Source organism: Cololabis saira, chromosome 5 (assembly GCF_033807715.1).
Source record: "Cololabis saira isolate AMF1-May2022 chromosome 5, fColSai1.1, whole genome shotgun sequence".
NCBI classification, from domain to species: domain Eukaryota; kingdom Metazoa; phylum Chordata; class Actinopteri; order Beloniformes; family Belonidae; genus Cololabis; species Cololabis saira.
In genome coordinates, this window is record NC_084591.1 from 34,067,361 (window position 1) to 34,087,792 (window position 20,432).

The window sequence follows — 20,432 nt, forward strand, 5'->3', positions numbered from 1 at the left end:
AACCATTACGGTAGGCATCGGGAGCGCCTGCGCCCCCTAGCGGTCGCTTCTTAACTCTGCGTGAGGCGAGTGTAATCAAAGGTAGTTCTGTCTCTGCTCGGTGCAGGTGAGTTGGCAAACTTTCTCCTAATTCACCCAGTTGACATATGGAGAGTTAATGCAGATCATTTTGAACGGTTATTTTGTATTAAAGTTCTCGGGTGTATTACCTTAATAACTTTTCTCCTTTAGTAACAAATGTCTAGATGCAGGTTGCGGTGCTTGACACGTTTTTTTTTGTATGGTTTCTTTATGTTGGTTATACATGCAAGCTTTTTGTAAATAATTAGGCTACTTTTGAGGGGAACCTGTTAATATCGCAAACGCTACTACAAATTGCCGTTTAGTCTCAACTGTTCCTGGTATTTCGAGCACCATATGCTTTAAAGTTTCCCACATAGTTACACGTTGACCCTTCTCAAAGTTTGAAAACATTTTTCAAAGCCAGCTTCAAGATGGTGACTATCACATGCGAGGACACCTCACATTTCAACACATGACAACCATGACTAAATAGTACGTGTAGTTTATTGAAGTTTATTTGACCTTTGACGTGGTGGTTGCAGAGTCCACCTGACAGAAAATCCTTAACACCAGTTGTTTACATCCATTTCTCATCTGAAATCCTGCTATAGCTCTTACTGTCAAAGTTTGAAAGCTTTCCAGGTCAACATGTCACAACTATTGCGGATATGTTTTCTTTTGCCTTTGCCTTCTTGTTTTCTATGCCGATAGATAGATAGATAGATAGATAGATAGATAGATAGATAGATAAAACTACTGGAAAAGGCATGATATTAAAAAAAAAAAAACATTTATTAGTCCTCAAAGGGAAATCAATTATTGATATGAGAAGCCACGCAATAATGTATATTGATCTATGTGATTTGAAGGCTGATTGCACGACTCCGGCAGGAGGGTCCCCCCTTATGATCCAGGTCCTGCTCAAGGTTTCTTCCCTCCTAAAGGGGAGTTTTTACCTGCCATTGTTTATGTAATAATTGCTCGGGGTCATGTTCTGGGTCTCTGGAAAGCGCCTAAAGACAACTTTTGTTGTATTAGATGCTATATAAATAAAATTGAATTGACTTATAACTGTTATAAATCACTGTTGTATAAATTTCAGAGGGGATACTGAGCAATTTTTTCCCTTAAGAGTTAAATTTGTTTGCAAATTTGGCAGCTCTGACAATGCAAACAACCCCAAACGTTTAATTTGCATCTCCTCTCCCATAGCTATCTGCCCTGCCCTTCGAAGACAAATAATTCCTCTCATATAACTCCATCCTGTTTTTTTTACCTTGTGCACATCCTGCTGAGCATTTATCAGCTGATTATTCCTCATGCAAATAAACATCGAGGGCAGCTGGCAGTTTGGTATGAAACCACATCTTCCAGTCACGCCTCACACTAATGTTTAAACTTCCAGCTCATTGAAACAAGGACTAATTTCTTCAGAACAAAAGCTATTAATATGAGAGGACTCGTATATTTTAGGCTTACAGGCCTTTTGTATGTGATAGTATAAACAAATAAAAGTCTGAAAAGAAGATTTTTTTTTTTAGAAGGGTAATTCAAGCTGGCCTGGATAGATCTGTTGGAAAGAATGTCATGTTGGTAAAACCATAACAAATCACAAATTTCAGCTTAGTTAATATCACAGGTGTCTTTAATATTTTAGCAACCTTTCAGTGTATTTAAAGGGTGAAACCTCTCTATTGTAGTATGGTGTTGGTCTGTGGGGCACCCTGAACCTGGGCCGGAGAAAGCAAAGGAGAGAGTTGCAAGTTGCTCCGCTTGCAAATATCATTAAGAAGCAGGTCCATGGGATCGTAGCCTCAGATAGATATGACCTCAGCTGGAGAACCAGAACCCAGGTTGATCAAAGTGGTAGAGCTGATTGTTACATCCAAAGCTGAGGACAACACCCAGGGGTGTTCAGGCTGAAGTATTAGATAAAATATTGCCTGGAGAGAAATTACAGCAGCTGTAGATAAGGCTCTCGGCCTCAGTTAGTTTATTCAACAGCTGATGTTTGACAAGGGAGGGGCCTTAAACACAGATTCTCACAGTTTAGTGCACCATTTAAGAGATAAATGTCATAACATTCATTCTGGTTCATCAAGAAGGAAGAAAACCCTAGGGATGGGCGGTATGGACTAATACATTTATCACGATAATTTTTGGCATTTATAACGATAAAAATGACGATAAAAAAAATACCAATTCAACTCCACCTTTGTAACTATAAATCCATCACCACATTCAGTCTTTGCCCCCAAAAAACTGTAATGACTCAGATCCGCCATGTTTGTTACACAAACACGTATCAACTTCTTTCTTTCTTTCTTTCTTTCTTTCTTTCTTTCTTTCTTTCTTTCTTTCTTTCTTTCTTTCTTTCTTTCTTTCTTTCTTTCTTTCTTTCTTTCTGGCTCATATCTTTCCTTCCTTCCTTCCTTCACGTACGTTGTGCGTCAATTTAACGCAGAACCATAAATCTGACTTTACACAAAAACTTTATCATTTTTATCGCGAGATGACAAATTCTTACCGTGGGGAATTTTTTTGACGGCATATCGTGAACGGTAAAATATCGCCCATTCCCAGGTGGGTATTTTTATGAAATGCCACTGAGGTCATGTCATTAAGCCCAGATAGAGAACCAGGACGTGAACATGTGGGTACAGCGAGTAGTTAATTAGTAATTCATTAAATTTAGCCTTTTCATGCTCTTCTTGCTGTGTACAGGAATGTCAAAGTGGCTGGGTGATGGCGAAGTGCTTGTGGGTCAAGGAAGCGGCGAGGCGGTACTGTCGAGCCCTAGACCGAGGGGCCGATCTGCTGGGAGCCCCAGGCAGGGCCGGGGGTCCAGTCCGCTGGCTTCGCCCCGCGGTAGGGAGACTGCGCCGTTAAGTCCGACAGCAGAGATCATGGGCAAAGCCAAAGAGCTGTTTGTTCTGTGTGACAAAGAGCGGAAAGGATTCATCACAAAACGGGATATGCAGGTACACCGCTGATGCCGTGTAGACCAGTTTCAGACTGCCACACTCCTAACTTTCCTTTCTCCTGCACAGAGGCTACAGGGAGAGATGCCATTGTCCTCTGAACAGCTCGAAACAGTGTTTGAAAGTCTGGACAGAGAGAGCAACGGATTCCTCACTCCTGCTGAGTTCAGCACCGGGCTCGGTGAGTCGTTTCATTTGTTTGTTCAGACACTTATGAGACAGGCGAAGCTGCAGTCGACCTGATTCCATGTAGTTCTCCTGTTGTTTTGGTGGTGGAGCAGGTGAGCTGGTGGGGCTGGAGGGCAGCGCTGTGCTGAGCGCAGAGGAAGTGGAGGAGGATGGGGGGGAGCTGGACCGCTCGCAGGATCCCAACGCCGTCGCATTTGTCAACGTACTCGTGGAGCTGGGCGCCGACAAACATTTCAAAGAGTAAGAGCTGTCTTACTTACGTGGTTAAATTAACAATGCCTAATAAAGTTGGAAATATTGCACAAATATTAATATGTATAAATACTTTATTATACTGCGTGACCTAGGGCTGGGCGATTTTGGACAAAAATGAAATCCCGATTTATTTATTTTTCTCCGAAAACCCGAATTTCGATTTCGATTTTTTTGGTAAAACTACAAAAGACAATGGAATAAATTGTTTCAAATATTTTATCTTTATTTTTAAAGAAAAATAGCAAACAAATTTCCCTATTGGGAATGAAGTGCAATTGAAAGATACTGTAAATCCTCCTTGAGTTTAGTAAAGTGACAACATTTACAATTTTCTTGACCAAACAAAGATGACTAGACGAGCTCCGTCTGTAATGCAGCCAGCTGCAAAAAAGGAAAATCGATTTTCCGATTTTCCTTTTTTTTAACATCGTCTTGATTAATAAATCCGATTTAGATTTAAAATCGATTAATCGCACAGCCCTAGTGTGACCCCAAAAAAAACATAAATAATAATTACTATTACGGGACTCTTACTTTGAGGTGTTAAATCCACTTAACATGCACATGTTTACTTAATCTTGGTACATTAATTCAGTTAGACTTGTTTTCAGTCGTATTAATCCTTGTTTTTAACGTGTGACAGTCAACAGGAGCTCTGCTCTCTGTGGTGTGAGCTTCAGAGGGACAGGCCGGAGCTGCTCGGTGCCTTGGAGCGCGTCCTGGCCCACGCCGTTTCCCATCTGCAGGACGCCATCAGAGAAAGAGACAGTCTGGAACAAGCGCTACGCAGGTCACTGTTGCATCCTGGGTCCTTCATGCTCCCAACTTGAAAATATTGTTTGGATCGAGTTTTCTGTTAACGCCCTTTGATTTGTCGTGTCAGACGTGAGAGTGAACACGACCAGATGGTGCGGTCTATATACGAGGAAATGGAAAATCAAATCAGAGAGGAGCGAGAGAAATGGCTGGTTCAGGTATAGATGCGCACTCGCTTATTGAGCTGCTGTGTCATTTGAGGGGAAGGATCATTATGTTGGTATTTACTATAGGACACGATTAAGGAGAAGCAGCGAGGACGGCAACTTCAGAAAGAGCTGAAGCTGCGGGAGCAGGAGGTGGAGAGCATGCTGAGTAAACAGAGAGAGGTGGGTGTCCACATGGTACTAAAGTTGATTCTGAGAAGTGTTTACCGTTGACGGGGGGCCTGTCTTTGTTTTCAGCTCGAAACCAGGATCCGACAGCTGAGCTGTGAGCAAGCTAACATCAGGGAGCAGAACCAAAAGCTGCGGCTTCTCAATATGCAGCTGCAGGAGCAGGTGGAGAGCAGCAGAGAGCAGCTGCAGGCCGCGCTGAGCCAGCTCAGCACGCTGCAGAGCAGCGCTACACAGGAGCAAGTGTCCAGACAGAGGTGAGCGCCCCAGAAAAGCCCAGCTCTGCGTGTTGCATGAGTGGAAAACTACTGCTGTTGAACAAAGTACAAATACGTTAAAAAAAAGTAGACACTTCCCAACTTTCCAGCCCCCCCCCCCCCAAATCCAATGGATTCTTAAGAGGAGTTTTTTTTATTTATCCCTTTTTTATTATGAAACGAAAGTAAATAATGGTAATAATAAATATGCTACAGAGTGTTAATCTAAACTACGCTTTAGGTACAAAGCGACATCTTCAAACGTTTGAGATCCATGTATTTGTGTGTGTTTGTGCATTTATCCTTAGACATGTGGTTAAAGTGTCAAGCAACATGAAGAAAGAGAAGGATAGTCTTTTAAAACAGCTGGAGATATTAAGGTATGTCTCAATTGGGATTTTTGTTGTTTTAGTAAGTTGTTTTATTTTGTAGATTAATTACTTTACAAATACAAACTGTAAATGTAAAATAATGAATATAACATATGTTTAACTGTGTTTAATTCTTCATGTTGTGCTTTTTTATGTGTGTGGTCACAAATGATTTTGTATTAAGTGCTTGAAAGAAGAAAAGGTATCACAAATAATAACACTTTTCTTACATCACCTGATTGCAAGTAATTGAACTAACTTTTAAATGAAAAGGGATTTTAAATAGTTGTTCACATTTAACACAAAAGTAATTGTCAACTAAAACAGCGGGTGGTCTGAGTGGATTCAAAGTGGGAAAGACAATAATTTTTAACATCACTTAATCTCCTTTTTAACCATTGATGGTTCCAACATGATCCAGTGGATGTTTGTAAACAAGTTTCTTTTCTCCAGGGATATGAACAGGAAGCTGCGTGATGAAAAAGATGCCCAGCAGTCCCAGAGGAGGGTTAGTCACAGACACACTGTCCACCAACCACCAACATTTGCTTATTACCTCAGTGAAGATGTCTGTAGCCCGTGGGCACGGCAGGTCTACCCAACCTAAGCTAAGTCCTGGAACAGCTTAATCTTTTTTTCATCCTTTGGACAATGATTGATAATATTGGCAGCTGCTGATATTTGGTTGTGGATTAATTATTGCAAAGTTGTTTTTCCGAGAATGTGGTCAGTGAAGCGAGGGTTTCTACTGAATACTCATTTAATGTTTCCTGTGTCAACTTTATGGGGAGAAAGTGTATTTAATATGTGTATCATTGTCTGCAGCACCGTTCATGCAAGTGGACTCACAGGGGACACATTTACAAACATTTTGGTCCCTGGTATAGTTATTTCTTAGGAAATCTCACAAATATTGTTAAGTACACATTCAAGGAAGTCTCCACTACAACCTAACGATACCTGCTGGATGTTTCTTTGTTCCTTTGTTTGTTTGGTTTATATATAATTTATAAATAAGTGTATTGTTGGAAACGATTGTGATGTTAAACTATTTTGCAGAGGAATAAATGTCAAATATGGACTATCTTGCGTCTTAAGTTGTCAAAGCCGATATCCTCCCTGTGTATGTTAACTACAGAAAAGGCTCTTTTTTGATTTTTGTTTTGTGAATACAAAAGCATCCTAATTCATATTACAACTCTAACTTAGAAACACGTTACGAAAGGTAAATAAAAACAGAATAGAGTAATTTCACGACCCAAATTTTATTTACAGGAGAACATTAAATGTTGAAACTAAGGAGTTTCATGAAAGATATTTTAAATTTGGTGGTAGCAACAGATCCTAAAAAGGCTGAAAAAGTAAACGGTATGTTAAGAATATAGATATAAAAATAGATGCATACTTAGAAAATGGCCTTCCATTTTTATTTAAGTGTGTTGATTGGCAGAAGGTGGGTGACATCGTTGGGTAAAACATCTTTGAGAGGCAGAATCTTAGAAGTAAAATGTTAAACAATCCGTACAAAACTATGCACACAGAAATTATTTCAAAATAATGTTCATCTGTGCAAAATGGAGAATATTTTCATTTAAAGTAAATATGAATGGGTGTGGGACAAGGTTGGAAGTCTATGTCGGATTTGTCCTGCATTAAAATCGGGCAGGTTTCTGTCAAAGAAATCACCACATTTACTGTCTAAGAACTCAGTTCACCGTGCCAGCCATCAAATCCAGAAACACTGCTGTCATCTTTGGGACAAAACTATTGTAAAATGGATCAGAAACTGAAATAGGACACTTGCTAATAACACTTCGTTTAAAAGCATACATTTCTGACAGGATGTGTGAGTGCCAATGGAACGAGCATACCTGGAAAATAAAAACATAATGGTGAAAGCCTTTTACAAGCTTTGGAGCTACCTAGGCCCCATCCGGACAACATGTTGCACGTTTCAGCAAAACAAGGCTCCACTGCCTTCTGCATCTATTACTAGCGTATTTCTTTGTGTGCTGGACGTTTCCCTCCAACATGCAACATTAACCTTCCCAAAACTCCAGGAAGTGGTCTGGAGTTGTTAAGATGGCACACGTACCCACTTTCAGCATTTGATATACATTTTCTGTTTCATTGTCAATAAAATATACGTTTTTAAGATTTATTATACATTAAACACATTGTCCTAACTTTTCTGGCATAATTTCTGTACTCTGCAGATTTAAAGACATCTATAAAGTCTGAATGCTGCTTCTAATCCTTCCCCAATTCCCACAAAACCCTCTTAGAGTCCAAATGTTACAAAGCCTTTGCAGAAGAAAGGATCAATCATAGGTAACTACTTACTGCCAGATGAGCCCATGACAAGGTTTGTATTAGTAAACGTACATTTGTCATTTTAGCAGCAATATGCCCGATGGCCAAAGGAAGCCACTAATTTTGTTTTGTATTCACCAAATCTAAAGACTGCTGAGCTCTTCTGATGATTCGGAGCTGGACACAAAGACAGACGCGACAGAGTCATCCAAGACTCACCAACCGTCATGTAGAGTCAGGGCTGATTATGTTGAACAGAAGCAAACTCAGGTAGGGAAATATTACATCTACAAATGAACTATCAGTTCATGACTAATATGTAGCACTAAAAGATGGTGATAATTACACTGCCATGAAATAATTCATATATTTGGCCAAATAATAATAATAAAGAAAAAAACTGTATAGAAATCCTTGGTGTGACATTTGGTCCCCTTTACCTGAATTTTAGAGCAAAACCGTCCTTCCTCAGCGGCTGTTCAAGGTGGTATTTCTGGGTAGCGCGGGGGTCGGTAAGACCTCTTTCATCCAGCATTACTGCACAGGACGCTTCTGCAGCCAAATGAGTTCCACCACTGGTAAGTCTCTGATATCAGCCGCTGTACTCGTACAGTACTCTCCACAAGTACAAGTACACAACACGGCTTTGGTATAAATGAGCTTCTTTGATGAAGATTTTCTTAATATCAATTTATTACATTGCAAAAAAAAAAGGGCTTAATCATATAAGACACAATCTGCTACTCTATCAAGGAGGAGGGGGAGGGGGGGTGGCATGAAGTGAGCAGTGAGATGTGACAGGCCAGGATTGGAACCTGCGCTGCCAGGACGATAGCCTCCATATACGGTGCCCCCGCTCAACCAACCAAGCTATCCAGGGCCCCCCTCATGAGTATTTAATAATCTGCAGAGTCCTTCATTTTATAAAGACTTGATAAAAAAGTTTTACCAATACATTTTACTGAGGTTTTGTACATTTATCTCAGTTTGAATTCAAATTTTGATAAAGATCAACCTGTGTTTCGCCATTTGTGAAAATATGCTTATTTATCACAACAGATGTAAACAGAATTGAGCATAAAATGCATAATATCAATATGTATGGTGCAGTTATAACTGCATGTATTCAAGAAATCAGTGATGATTTTTTTTTTTAAACATATATGCACTTCCTGTTTCATAGTGAATAACTTTGGCACCATTTGATATACCAAATGTTATATGGTGCAAGGGGAAACTTGGTTGATCTGGGGACACACTGAGGAAATACACGATATAATGTCCAAAATCACGTCTCCTTGACCAGAGGGTGGCGTGATGGGGCCGCATCCAAGAGTGTCATATACTCTTGCTCGGCATGGGAGCCTAATCAAATGTGTGAATTGTGGGCAGATTGGATAGTGGGTATGAAAGTAAGAACGTGCATGGTTGATGATGGCATATCATGGCAAAACATTGAAAATACCGCTTTCTCTTAGTGACGCCCTTCAATCAAAAGTGACAAATTTCACAGTCACAATCAATGTTGTAACTATTGCCTGATCAATGTCGTAACTATTGCCTGACCAAGTCTGAGCTGCATACGCTTAAGCCGCTGTGAGCAGTCGTATATAATAGAACAAGGCCCTTCTGCCTGAGGGCAGAGAGGACAGGCTTCAAACAAATTGTGCTCTATTAGTGATGTGATGCCAACCTCAATCATCTGACCTTAAACCTTTAAAGCCTGTTTGGGGTGAGCCTGACCAAAGGGTTTGCATAATGCAGTGAGGAAATGTCTTCACAAGGTGCAGGGAAGGGCTGCAGCAGGTTACCTGGAAAAGCCCGGTTCAAGGTAACTTCTGGCCTGATTTTTGTAGATGAAAACCAAAGGTTCCTCATTTCAAGAATCTAAAATCTAATGCCTGTAACGTTGAACTTCCCACCTGGTTTACCAGACACCCTTGCTGGTGAGGAAAGGTGACTTTAATCAAAGCTGCGGGGGCATATTTGTACCTGTGGATGGTGCTGTTTATGCAGTCAAATGTAAAGCAGTTGCTCTTTGACATTTTCAGGCATAGATTACCAGATGAAGACTTTAACACTTAACGCCACCACTGTCACCCTGCAGCTCTGGGACACCGCCGGGCAGGAGAGGTCAGACTTGCGGCTTTAAGTTGGGGAATCAATAAATTATACAACTGTTTGTTCTTTGCTCAGTGACCGTGCCATACGTTTTTCTTTAAATATTTCTCTTTGTTGTCATTTTCAGGTATCGCAGCATCACTCAGCAATACTACCGGAAGGCTGACGGCGTTCTTGCCATGTATGATGTCACCCACCCCGCCTCCTTCATCGCGGTGAGAGGATGGATGGATTCTGTGAAGGTGAGCTGCTGAAGTTATCCTGGATGTAAAAACATGCAAAACAGCTATTTGAATACACCAGCAGGTTATTGAGGAGAAGGTGCAGGGGGGAGGGTCTTGGAAAGAAGTGATGTTTTAATGATGTTTTATTTTAGAAGTACATTTCAATTCTGCTTCCTTTTTTTTTTTTTTTTTACTTTTTGTGGAGAATTTGGCTTTAGACAGTGTGATAGCATTTAGCCTTACTGCTGTTATCAACAGTAACAGAGTGTGTACTGCAATCAGATGTGTGTCTGTCCCAGGAGAAGACGTGTGAAGGGACGGTGCTGATGCTGGTGGGGAACAAGCTGGACCTCACGGACAGAAACAGAAGAAAAGTGTCGGCCATAGAGGGCCAGCGGCTGGCGGATGTAAGCTGCGTTTAAATACCCGCACAACATTTTGAAGAGATTCAAAGTGACGATCTCTCTTTGCTTTGTGCAGCAGTACCAGGCTCTGTTTCACGAGTGCAGTGTAAAAACCGGCCACAACATGGACGAGTTGATGGATCGTCTGGCTGGGTACGGTTTGATCCTTGATTTAATGTTTGCATCTGTACTATTCTATCTTAACATATTTACACATACTGTACTTTGTAATTGTGTTGTTGACTGTAGCCAAATCCAGGTTACACTTTTAATGTAGCTGCAGTAAACGACAGTCTTTATTCAACTACGTGAGGTGGAAACAATACCATTTGTTGTTTGATTGATTACTTGTATCATAAGTTAAATATCTTAATTGTTCTGGATTAGAGTTTACTTTTAATGTACTGAGTGAAATTAAGTAGTTGAATGATTACACCTGAGAGAAAGAATCGATACATACGTTGGTGACACAGTGATGGTTTTCTTTTTCTCTTTTTGATAGCATGTTGGTTACCAAGCATGATCAACAGCTTGAGGATGCGGTCCTACTGACCGAGAACGCTGCAGAACGGGGGTGTTGCACCTGCATTAAAAAGTAGAGGACAGGCTGTCACTGAAAACTCCAGGCTGTGGTTCAACACCAGGACTCATAATTTACCAATAAAAAAAAGATTGTAATTGTTCTGTGAACAACATTAATGAACGAATTTCTGTCTGTTTCATTATTATTTTTATAATAAAGAACAAAACACGTCATAACGGACTACTTCTTTTCACTGCGTGAAACGACCAGACACAGTTTGAGTGTTTAACGTCATTATTTGAACAGCAGTAGAGCTCATGTGGGCAGGAAACCAGAGGGGGGCAGACTAGGACCCCGGACACGGAGCCAAAAGGCTGATTTATGGTTCCACGTTACACCAACGCCGAGCCTACGGCGTAGGGTACGCGGCGACGCAAGCCGTACGGCGCGCGTCGGCGCGTACACTACGCCGTAGACTATGCGTCGATTTAACGCGGAACCATAAATCAGGCGAAAAGAGGACAGGCGCGCCGACGCGCTACGGGCGGCTCGGGTCCGAGCGTCAGCTGAGGATCATGCTGCTGTAGTTCACCTTCACAGACAGTGGGATCAGTGGGATCAGTGGGGCCGGAGAGAACATTACCCTGACCGCTCTCCACAGCTCCATCATCTACAATCAGGTAGGAGCGCTTCGGCGGCAGCGACCAGCAAGAGGTTGTTCTTCTTTCCTTCTTTTTTTTTTTTTTGTTACCCTGACGTAATAGGTTAAAAATAACTGTTGGGAATGTTGTTGTTGTCTCCTCTTACTTTTACATATTGATAAATGTTTCGGAAATCTTAAATGTTTTATTGCAACCTTTAATTGTCTCTTTTTTTTTCTTGTCTTACTTGTTTCTAAACTTGAAAACCAAAATCTTCCCAGATGCTCAGTTTCATGAGCTCCGTATAAGCAGAAGCAGAGAAAAAGCTCAGTTTGGGATGAAAACAGACTAATTAAATCCTAAAGTCAAAAGTGAATCACTGCAGAGTTAAAGGATCAACTTCAGTTACTAAGACGGGAGACATACATCTGTCTGCTGGGGGTCACGTGACCCAAGTCGTTAAGTATGCTTTACCCACAACATATTTGATTTCATCTGCAAGCTCTTGACTTGATGCCAGTTTAAAATAAAACACGTAACATATTGTACACACTCTCTAATGTTAATAAAACCCTCAAGAAAAAAGAGGAAAAAACAACCAATTTGTGCTGCTTCTGCGTTTGAAGTCCACCCAGCTTTGATCAGAGAGATAATGATCTCGTGTGGAGCATGAGAGCAATGTTGGAGCTCCCAGAGCATCTTGTGTTTACTGTCCTCAGTTGTGCTATCTCTGTAGGAACCTTTCAGATCATTCATATTTGGTGATATCGTGAAAGGGTTGGAGATGACTAACACGTCCTATTTTCCAGGATGCAGGCTCCAAGACCAAAAACAAAGAGCTGTGGGACAATCTGTCTCAAATATCTGCTTTTTCTTTTCAACATTCTTTTCTGGGTAAGTTCACAAAACAAACATAAAACTTTAAAAAGTATATCAAGAGCTCTACTGAATGTTGTGATAATAGTTCATCTAAAAGTGGCACAAAATTAAACAGAATAGTTGTGATATGACTTTGAGATTTGTTTTTAAGGATTTTCTTTCAATAGTTAGCTTGGAGCCAAACAATAGGGTCCAACCTTTACATCTGTCTTCCCTTCAGTTTCCTTTCCCTTCAGCTTTGAGGATATAAAGATCAGATTGTGCACACCCACACATAGGTCCTCAGAGACGTATGTTCGCCAGATAATCAAGCAGATGTCTCTTTAGATGCGCAGTGACTGACTGAGGTGTTGTATCGTTTGCATTGTGGTCTTATAATGTGGTGCATTTACGATGTGAGCATGTGCTTTGTTATCTCAGCTGGCAGGAGGGACCGTGCTGGCGGTGGGAGTGTGGACTCTGGTGGAAAAGAACGACTACATCAGTTTACTGAACTCCAGCTTCTACTCGGCGTCGGCTTACATCCTGATAGCCGCTGGGCTCGTTGTGATAGTGACGGGCTTGATCGGATGCTTTGCCACTCTGAAGGAGGCGAGGAGTCTTTTGATCGTGGTAAAGTGATCTGTTTCAGGAAGCACTGCCTACATCTGCTGTTTTGCTTCACACTCACAAAGGACATCTATCTATGTCAAATCAGGAACTAAAACACTTCTAAGTTTCCAGAGTGGTGTATTTAAAATCAATCCTTGGCGACCTTCAGTCTCATCTGTTCGTATTCAGTGCCGAGTAGTACGCCAGGCGTGCCTGACAGCTAGAGCAGACAAAGTCGTGCAGTGTGTGCCTTTAACAGTTTAGATTTAGACCGCAGCTCATGCCAGAGGAATGAGGGGTGACACAAGCGGGAGCTCTGACTGAATAGAGCGAGAGAGGGGAATGCACTCAAAGTCAAAGGATTTTATTCAAAAGCAAATCTGCATAAACTCTGTGACATTATGTCTATTTCCATATCCGCCCCCGCCAACCTTTGTACTGAATTAGCAGCTTCCTTTCCCACAGTTGAATCCCTCAGGAGTTTGATTAGTGTTTTGCTTCTGTGGAGATGCAAAAGTAGTTTCGCATCAGAAAAAATTAGGAAGTGGTATTTTATCATTCAGGCTTGTTCACAACAGTTTAATGTGTTTCCTCCCCAGTATTTGGTTTTGTTGCTCTGTGTTTTCCTGCTGGAGGTCATTGCTGGTGTCCTGGCTTACATTAACCACCAAGAGGTGAGGTATTTCTCCCAATATCATAGGTGCTTGTAACTGATTTTAGATTGGATGAACATACTTTTTGGTTATATATTTATGATAAATAACATTTGTTAATGATGTTTTGAGTAATTGTCTTCCTGCTTGTATTCTTTCATCGTGTAATCACAAGTTATGTGTCTTGTATCATATCTTTTCAAAGTCTAACACCCAGGTGATGAACTCTGTTCTAGAATCTGCTCTGCATGTCTTTTTGTGCACGCTTTCATTTGTCTTTTTTCACCCTGCTATTTTCTTCCTCCCCTTTTCTTGCTCCAGTGTTTCCCTTTCTGCAACCAGGTAATCTCCTGCCGTGTGTTTCTACTTCATATCTCATCCTCTGACATGCTCTTATATGTTTATCTCTTTTCACTCTCAATACAACAGCAGTTTTCATTTACAAGTTCATCACAAGAGACTCAGGGACTGAGGGCAGGGAATCTGTGCTCGTATCATTTGAGATATGTGAAGGCATTTCTCAAGTAGACTGGGATGTTACAGAGAGAGGAGGACAGGAACTTGACCAGGGGCTATTTTTATTGCTGGGAGGTGGTGTGCCAGTGTCTGATTTTGTTTTGACTCACAGCTGGATGAGGAGCTCAGACAGAATCTGAAAGGGACCATGGAGATGAAATACGCTCAGCCAGGAGAGGAGAGCATCACAGAGGCTATTGACAAACTTCAGCAGGAGGTATGGAGCAGCAGCACTTGTGTCTGTGCGAACAGCAGCTCAAATTGAAACAGGATACACCACGACGGCTTGATTTGAAAAATCCCGTCCAGGCTTTTATTATTAAAGGACAAAATTCAGCCACAATTTTTTCACCTTCCTCTTTCCTATCAGTTTAAGTGTTGTGGAAGTAACAACTCCTCTGAGTGGAAAGAGAGCCTGTTCATCCTGGCTGCAGGGAATCCTCGGATTGTTCCTGACAGCTGCTGTAAAACTCTCGGCGAATTCTGCGGCCGTAGGGACCATCCGTCCAACATCTACAAGGTGGAGGTAAGAGGAGCTCTCTACTGGCTCTGCACGGCTAAATGTTACAGGAAGACGAGATAATACTTTAGCCCCCTTTCTTGTGCTCCCAGGGAGGCTGCATCATGAAGTTAGAAGAGTTCATCCAGAGTCAGTTATATATTCTCGGTTCAGTGGGTATTGGGATTGCATTTCTGCAGGTAAGGCCATAACTGTGCACCAAAATAGAGAACATTTTTTAAAGGCTTTAATGCGGTGAAAAATGCGACCCGTTCATGAGTGCTAATAAAAAGTTGCTTATGTCTGCTTTCTTTCAGCTTGTGGGGATGATGTTCACGTGTTGCCTTTATCGGAATCTGAATGAAGAGTCATACTGATTTTGTGCTTGATTTAGTTTTCACCTTTTTTTTTTAATCCCAGACGTGTCCACAACTCAGTGATGGTGTGAAGCTGCCCTTTCAAATTATGAAATGATGGTTTCCGAAATGCAAACCAGAGACACTATAATGCTGCTGGACAGCACTGCAAAATTAAATTGCATGCTCATGTACAGTATCTTCCATTTGTGATGTAACCACAATGTCTGGATGGACTTCCAATCAATATGAACATACTGTGGATAATTTTTGCATCAAGAGTTGGTCTTGTTTTTTTTTTAACCATTTATGAAGGAAACCTCTTTAAAAGAGAGATATAAAGATAGGTAGATAATATATTTTTGTTTGGATGCAAATAAAAGACTTGTCATTCATTATTCCAAATGACTTTCTGATATTGTCGCATTTTGAGCTTTTATTCTGAAATGTATTAAGCGGATGTTGTTGTGGTCAGCTGACTCCACTTCCTCCTCGCGTTGTTTTGTACTCCTATTTTCTCGATCATTTCAAGCAAAAATTGATGAAATGTCGGCAAAACCAACCTGTTTAATCGTAGCGAGTGCTTCTCCTCAAGGTAAGTCAGTTGTCGTTTTATTAATTGTATGCTCAGTGAGAGCAAAGTTTCTTTAATTCTGTCATTCGGTTTTAAGATCGAACAGCATCTCTTGCGACAGCTAGCTTTAAAGAAAACACTAACAGTCATTAGTTTTATGTCGTAGATATTGATTACCTTCCCTCAAACATGAACTGTGTTTTATTCATTCAGGCGTCTCAGCGAAATCCTTTCTTCAGTGCTTCAGTCTCTGTAGCACGGCGTTTAATCTCCAGACTGCCACACCGGGGGTGAGTTAGTGGAGCCTGGTCTTCAGGTGACACGTATCCATGGTAACCGACTACCAAATTCCTTTAGGAAAAGGAACTGCCTGTCCTAAAAGCCCACAAGCCCTTAAAATTCAAGTTAAAGTACTTTCCTGATGAGGGATCACACAGACGTACTGAAAGTTACAGGATATCAAATACAGTAAAATCTTTTGTACTATTTTGTTGTGGGTTTCTCTGAATTTCAGGGAAAGCCAATGGACTTCGTAGGAATCGATGAAAGCACATCTAGATGGGTGCAGGACTTCAACCTGAAATCCTATGCAACACCAGCCAAACTTGAATCTATAGATGGTGAGAATATTCTATTTCTATTTTTTTTCTTTCCTTCTTCTTGAACTCTGCTCAGGTGCATCATGACAATCTTTTCCAGGTGCCAGATACCAGGCGCTGGTCATCCCCGACTGCCCCGGAGCGCTCAACGACCTGGCACACAGTGGCTCAATGCACCGCATTCTCACACAGTTTGTCTCCCAGCAAAGTGGGTTTGGGACATGTTTCAAAATCTTTTGTCTGATAAAAGAAAAAAAAAAAAAAAACAGTAGCTGCATGCTGTTTTTCCATCGTTGCAGAGCCCGTGTGTGCAGTGGGACTGGGAGTGTCAGCGCTGTGTTGTGCTACTGAAGGGCAGACATGGATTTTCAGTGGATACAGCTTAACAGGGGTAACTGTTCTTTAAACTTGTGGTTACAATATAACCCAGGATGTTTATGATGGCTGTCTGAAAAAAGATAAATAACCACAACCATGACTGTTTTCCTTAAAAGCCTTCCGTGTTTGAACTGGTGCGGAAGCCCGACTTTGCCAACCTGCCCCTGATTGTGGAGGATTTTGTAAAAGACAGTGGTGGATCGTACACGGGTGAGCTAAACAAAAGTACATGCCCACAACACCAACACATCATCACTGTTTCTAAAACCATCATGTGTTTTTTTTTCATTTCCAGCAAGTCAAGAAGATGCTGTGCACATAGTCGTCGATAGACACCTAATAACTGGACAGAATATGGAATCAACATCACTTGCTGTAAATAATCTAATCCTGCTTTGTAATGCCAAATAAAAAGTTGTCCCATGTTTGTTTATGAAATTAAACATTTATCTTGATAACAGATGACACTGAGTCACATATTTGGCAAAGCTGCAACTGTGACCTCATTGCTTGTCAACAATGTTTTTATATATTAAATAAAAGCCACATAATTTAGTCTTATAATTACTGAGATGTCTTGATGATGGATGAATCTTTTAAGCCGATACAGTTGGATCCAAGAGCGGTGATGATGTCTGGCGCTGGATAAAGAGATTCTGCAGGTGTCTGTTGTACATATGGTCCCAATACAAACAAGACTTCTGTTTGACTCCAAACATGTTGATGATCATGTACGTTCTGTGGTGGGATGCAGATGTTTTACTGCGTTTGGACTGAACCGCACACATCACTACATCAGTGGGAAAAACCGCAGTGTGGCAAAGCTCCAAGAGCTTCAGTACGTTGCTTCAAATACCTTTGAAAATCAACACAGACTGAGATTTCTCAACACATTCATGACCCTCAAACAAGTTGAGTATTAACATCCTGTTGATACTTTGTTTCAGAGTTCAAAGAGGGAAGAAAAAAAAAGAGCAAAAACTTAAATGAAAGATGAATTCATGTGCTGTCTTTACAGTCTCTTCAAAGAAGCCCTGCATTCATAGAAGGTCATAGAAATAGTCCAGTCCTTGTCCCAGTTCCCATAAGGATATCCCCGTCCCGAGCTCAGTAGCTAAAGAGAGCCGCTGGTAGATCGACTGCAAAAGAAAAAGAGCATTAACTTCTCACATACTGTGTACATAAATAGCTGTTGATACGATATGTAGTGAGGTAAAAATGGTAGTGTTTTACCTTTAAAGATGGAAAGTACACCACATGCTTGACAGCATTGTTTCTGATTGTGAAAGGGAGGGAAAAAAGTCAGTATTTTAGAAGTTTTGTAAGTTATAGCCACGTTTGGCTGATTTGATGCATTTTTAAATTGGTACCTCTTGTAACTGAAATAATGCTCTGCAGAATATTCATCCCAGAGGATTTTGGGCTTGTGCTCTCGCAAAATCTCTATGTACCTGTGGGAAGTCACAGGGAGAATGCCTCAATGTACTGCTTACCACTGAGAGTGCACAAGGGTCGTTTATACATGAAATAGCGGATTGCTAAAATTGTATTCACACAGTTTTTCAGCAGTTTTATCTCACCTTCCCCCCAGGATGGGCTCTGTTCCCTGGTTTGCAAAGTCAAGGCCATACAAATTGAGTCCAAGCAGGATCTTATGCCTCCACTGAGTGTTGGGTGCGAGCTGAAGAACACAGTCTCTGACCCAGGGCAGGGGAGCACTCGGGCCTGGACTATTACAATAACAAACACATGCAACTCAATGACAGTAGTAGTAGTAACCCAAGAGGTTTCGATCATTAATACTGTGAATTTTCTTGAAGTTGAATGACGTGTGCAGAAGCGCTGACCTGGCACCAGTGGAATAGTCATACGTCATGAGGCTGAAGCCTTCGACAACCGGAGCGAGCTGCTCAAACTCCTCCCTGCTGAACATCCCTGGCTGTCCCGTACTGATGGGGAGGGGAGGGAGTAATTAACACAAGCTAAAATGATGTACTTTTACTTTATAGTTTATATATGTAAAATAATTTCATTCACCTTGTCACTGCTGGTGGAATAACAAGAATGCAGTCTAGTTTCTTAGCTTTCAAAGTCTCACATATGTGTTTCACCAAGTGGACCAGCTCTCTGTATGTGTAGAAAAGATTATACAGGATAATACTGATGAGTAATCAAGGGACAAGTGCCAGCGTTTCCAGTTTCCTGTCAAGAGAGTAACTCACTTCCTTTTGTTACCTCCCAGCTGGCTCCAGAGCTCCAACGTAAATCCATCGAAACCTTCGGTCTGAAAGTCCACAGCAAGCGCGTCAGACGGACACAGAACAAACGTTATTGCACTTCAAGATGGATATGCAGCTCAGTTACCTTGGCGACATCCACCAACTCATTAGAAAGCTCCTCAATTTCATCTTCACTCCCAAACACATTCATGTAGTCCTGGTAGGACCAGCCATCAAATAACAGCCGGGGCACTACGACATAAACAAATGAAGTAAACAATAAAGCACTTGTTTGGTCCGACGTGACTTGAACTGACCCACGATAACATTTGCTCACCTATCCTGGCCTTTTTGTTCGACTTGCGCACGGCTTTGACCCAACCTAGGAAGACAAAAATAAATAAAAGTAATATGTATATCAAAGGGGATGCCTGATGTGACTGTGTGATGTGCATCATCTACCAGGATCATGATCGTGGAGGCCCGTCACGTCAAAGGTTTCAGGCCCCCGTCGGCGGAGCTGAAGCCACACTGGAGACACGGACGTTAATTTGGAGCCAAACACCTTGGCAATGTCGTAGCCGTGGGAATTCCACTGCAATGTGGAGGAAAATAAAATATTAAAAAAAAGGTACTGGATCAAAACATACAGATTATCAGTAAAACCCAGGTCAATGTATTTACAACAAACCTAAAGGACCTGCTGTGATATGAAATAGTTCAAGACTTGCAGTTTTTAACTTATTTCATGCCAAGCTGCTGACTGCTGTCATTAATGAAGCATGTTTTTTTTTCATTTGTGCTTCAAAAGGAATCAAAACAAAGACAAGTGCATTTCAACAGTTATTATAGTGCAGTCTCTCCCATATCACTTTGTAACTTTCTAAAATGCTATAAAATTTGGAAAGTGATCCCAATATCCTATATGTTTTAAGTCTCAGCGATATAATCTTAAGCACCCAGAGGAAGCGTAACTATCTTGACTGAACTGCAGACTTACAGGTGTGACATATCCAAGCGCTGATCCTTGAAAAGTCTTCTTGATTTGACTCCAGTGTCTCTTTTCCTCCTTCACTATGTCTTTCCATTGAATGTCTGAAGCAACAAGACCTCTGTCCAGCACAGACAATTCAGCTGGAGATGTCTAAACAGCAAGGTATAGGATGAAAAATGTATCAGGTAAGTCTAGATTAATCATGGCAAGCGTTTAAAGGCACACCTGACCTGGGAGCAAATACAACTCAGTCCAGCTCACAGGTAAGTAAGAGAGCAGCTGCTACAAACCTCAGCTTCAGCTTTAAGCGACTTCTTAGCATCCTTTTTTGAGAGAGTGGCTCTGACAGGCCAGCAGCACAGTATAACATTCAGTAATAATATCGTCGTTCTCATTTCCAAACGGGGTGAAAATTGTGCAGTTTAATAAATATTCTCTGGCTTGGGTTTGCAGCGTCCGTTCCTCTCTGACTGACTGTCAGGCTAAAAACGACCACATCCTCCTCATAACCCCTGGAATCGCATGGTTAATCATTCAGCCTGGACGTGTGATCAAAGGAAGGCTGTGTGGAAGAGAATAATGGCTACAAAATTGACAACTTAGATCAACGTGTACGTGCGGCGTCAACGAACCTGGGTGACTTCCGCGTTGGGTACTTTTCAAAATAAAAGCGCGCCGGAA

General features: G+C 41.3%; 4 protein-coding genes across 8 annotated transcripts; 3 read left to right on the forward strand and 1 right to left on the reverse strand.

The window, feature by feature from the left end:
* Positions 1-64: 64 nt before the first annotated feature.
* cracr2b (calcium release activated channel regulator 2B) lies at positions 65-11,076 on the forward strand. Of its 3 annotated transcripts, none has more exons than XM_061721741.1 (18): positions 65-106; positions 2,788-3,044; positions 3,114-3,225; positions 3,323-3,473; positions 4,132-4,278; positions 4,372-4,462; positions 4,538-4,633; positions 4,709-4,896; positions 5,205-5,276; positions 5,721-5,775; positions 7,553-7,632; positions 7,730-7,850; positions 8,032-8,158; positions 9,632-9,713; positions 9,829-9,943; positions 10,225-10,332; positions 10,406-10,482; positions 10,832-11,076. In XM_061721741.1, the coding sequence occupies exons 2-18, from the start codon at positions 2,790-2,792 to the stop codon at positions 10,926-10,928; spliced, it is 1,974 nt and encodes a 657-aa protein (XP_061577725.1). In that variant the 5' UTR covers positions 65-106; positions 2,788-2,789; the 3' UTR covers positions 10,929-11,076. The 3 variants fall into 3 exon arrangements, 2 of the variants coding, with proteins under 2 accessions (XP_061577725.1, XP_061577726.1); XM_061721742.1 differs by having other exon boundaries at positions 3,326-3,473; XR_009782707.1 differs by lacking the exon at positions 10,832-11,076 and having other exon boundaries at positions 10,208-10,332.
* Positions 11,077-11,388: 312 nt separating this feature from the next.
* cd151 (CD151 molecule) lies at positions 11,389-15,385 on the forward strand. 2 transcript variants are annotated; one of them, XM_061721745.1, is made up of 9 exons: positions 11,389-11,532; positions 12,303-12,387; positions 12,793-12,984; positions 13,563-13,637; positions 13,938-13,958; positions 14,245-14,349; positions 14,503-14,658; positions 14,745-14,831; positions 14,949-15,385. In XM_061721745.1, exons 2-9 carry the CDS (start codon positions 12,304-12,306, stop codon positions 15,006-15,008), a joined length of 780 nt encoding a protein of 259 aa, XP_061577729.1. In that variant the 5' UTR covers positions 11,389-11,532; position 12,303; the 3' UTR covers positions 15,009-15,385. The 2 variants fall into 2 exon arrangements, with proteins under 2 accessions (XP_061577729.1, XP_061577731.1); XM_061721747.1 differs by lacking the exon at positions 13,938-13,958.
* A 61-nt stretch (positions 15,386-15,446) lies between these two features.
* gatd1 (glutamine amidotransferase class 1 domain containing 1) lies at positions 15,447-16,996 on the forward strand. Its single transcript, XM_061721748.1, has 7 exons — positions 15,447-15,582; positions 15,775-15,851; positions 16,076-16,181; positions 16,261-16,368; positions 16,460-16,551; positions 16,655-16,748; positions 16,834-16,996. Exons 1-7 carry the CDS (start codon positions 15,447-15,449, stop codon positions 16,947-16,949), a joined length of 729 nt encoding a protein of 242 aa, XP_061577732.1. The 3' UTR covers positions 16,950-16,996.
* Positions 16,695-20,404, reverse strand: chid1 (chitinase domain containing 1). 2 transcript variants are annotated; one of them, XM_061721744.1, is made up of 13 exons: positions 20,384-20,404; positions 20,042-20,313; positions 19,758-19,901; positions 19,220-19,352; positions 19,095-19,139; positions 18,903-19,009; positions 18,761-18,822; positions 18,576-18,665; positions 18,386-18,487; positions 18,119-18,268; positions 17,909-17,989; positions 17,772-17,814; positions 16,695-17,677 (listed from the first exon to the last, which is right to left on the reverse strand). In XM_061721744.1, exons 2-13 carry the CDS (start codon positions 20,144-20,146, stop codon positions 17,579-17,581), a joined length of 1,161 nt encoding a protein of 386 aa, XP_061577728.1. In that variant the 5' UTR covers positions 20,147-20,313; positions 20,384-20,404; the 3' UTR covers positions 16,695-17,578. The 2 variants fall into 2 exon arrangements, with proteins under 2 accessions (XP_061577728.1, XP_061577727.1); XM_061721743.1 differs by lacking the exon at positions 20,384-20,404 and having other exon boundaries at positions 20,042-20,375.
* Between the last annotated feature and the right edge of the window lie 28 nt (positions 20,405-20,432).

Coding starts and splice junctions, on each gene's coding strand:
- cracr2b (XM_061721741.1), top strand. CDS start 2,790: ATGTCAAAGTGGCTGGGTGATGGCGAAGTGCTTGTGGGTCAAGGAAGC. Junction 4,463..4,537: donor GAGAGAAATGGCTGGTTCAG/GTATAGATGCGC, acceptor TATTTACTATAG/GACACGATTAAGGAGAAGCA. Junction 5,776..7,552: donor CCCAGCAGTCCCAGAGGAGG/GTTAGTCACAGA, acceptor AAACCCTCTTAG/AGTCCAAATGTTACAAAGCC.
- cd151 (XM_061721745.1), top strand. CDS start 12,304: ATGCAGGCTCCAAGACCAAAAACAAAGAGCTGTGGGACAATCTGTCTC. Junction 13,638..13,937: donor CTTACATTAACCACCAAGAG/GTGAGGTATTTC, acceptor TTCTTGCTCCAG/TGTTTCCCTTTCTGCAACCA. Junction 14,350..14,502: donor TTGACAAACTTCAGCAGGAG/GTATGGAGCAGC, acceptor CTTTCCTATCAG/TTTAAGTGTTGTGGAAGTAA.
- gatd1 (XM_061721748.1), top strand. CDS start 15,447: ATGTTGTTGTGGTCAGCTGACTCCACTTCCTCCTCGCGTTGTTTTGTA. Junction 15,852..16,075: donor TCCAGACTGCCACACCGGGG/GTGAGTTAGTGG, acceptor TCTGAATTTCAG/GGAAAGCCAATGGACTTCGT. Junction 16,369..16,459: donor ACAGTTTGTCTCCCAGCAAA/GTGGGTTTGGGA, acceptor CCATCGTTGCAG/AGCCCGTGTGTGCAGTGGGA.
- chid1 (XM_061721744.1), bottom strand. CDS start 20,146: ATGAGAACGACGATATTATTACTGAATGTTATACTGTGCTGCTGGCCT. Junction 19,353..19,757: donor CGCTTGGATATGTCACACCT/GTAAGTCTGCAG, acceptor TCCACATTGCAG/TGGAATTCCCACGGCTACGA. Junction 17,678..17,771: donor TGTACTTTCCATCTTTAAAG/GTAAAACACTAC, acceptor TTTCTTTTGCAG/TCGATCTACCAGCGGCTCTC.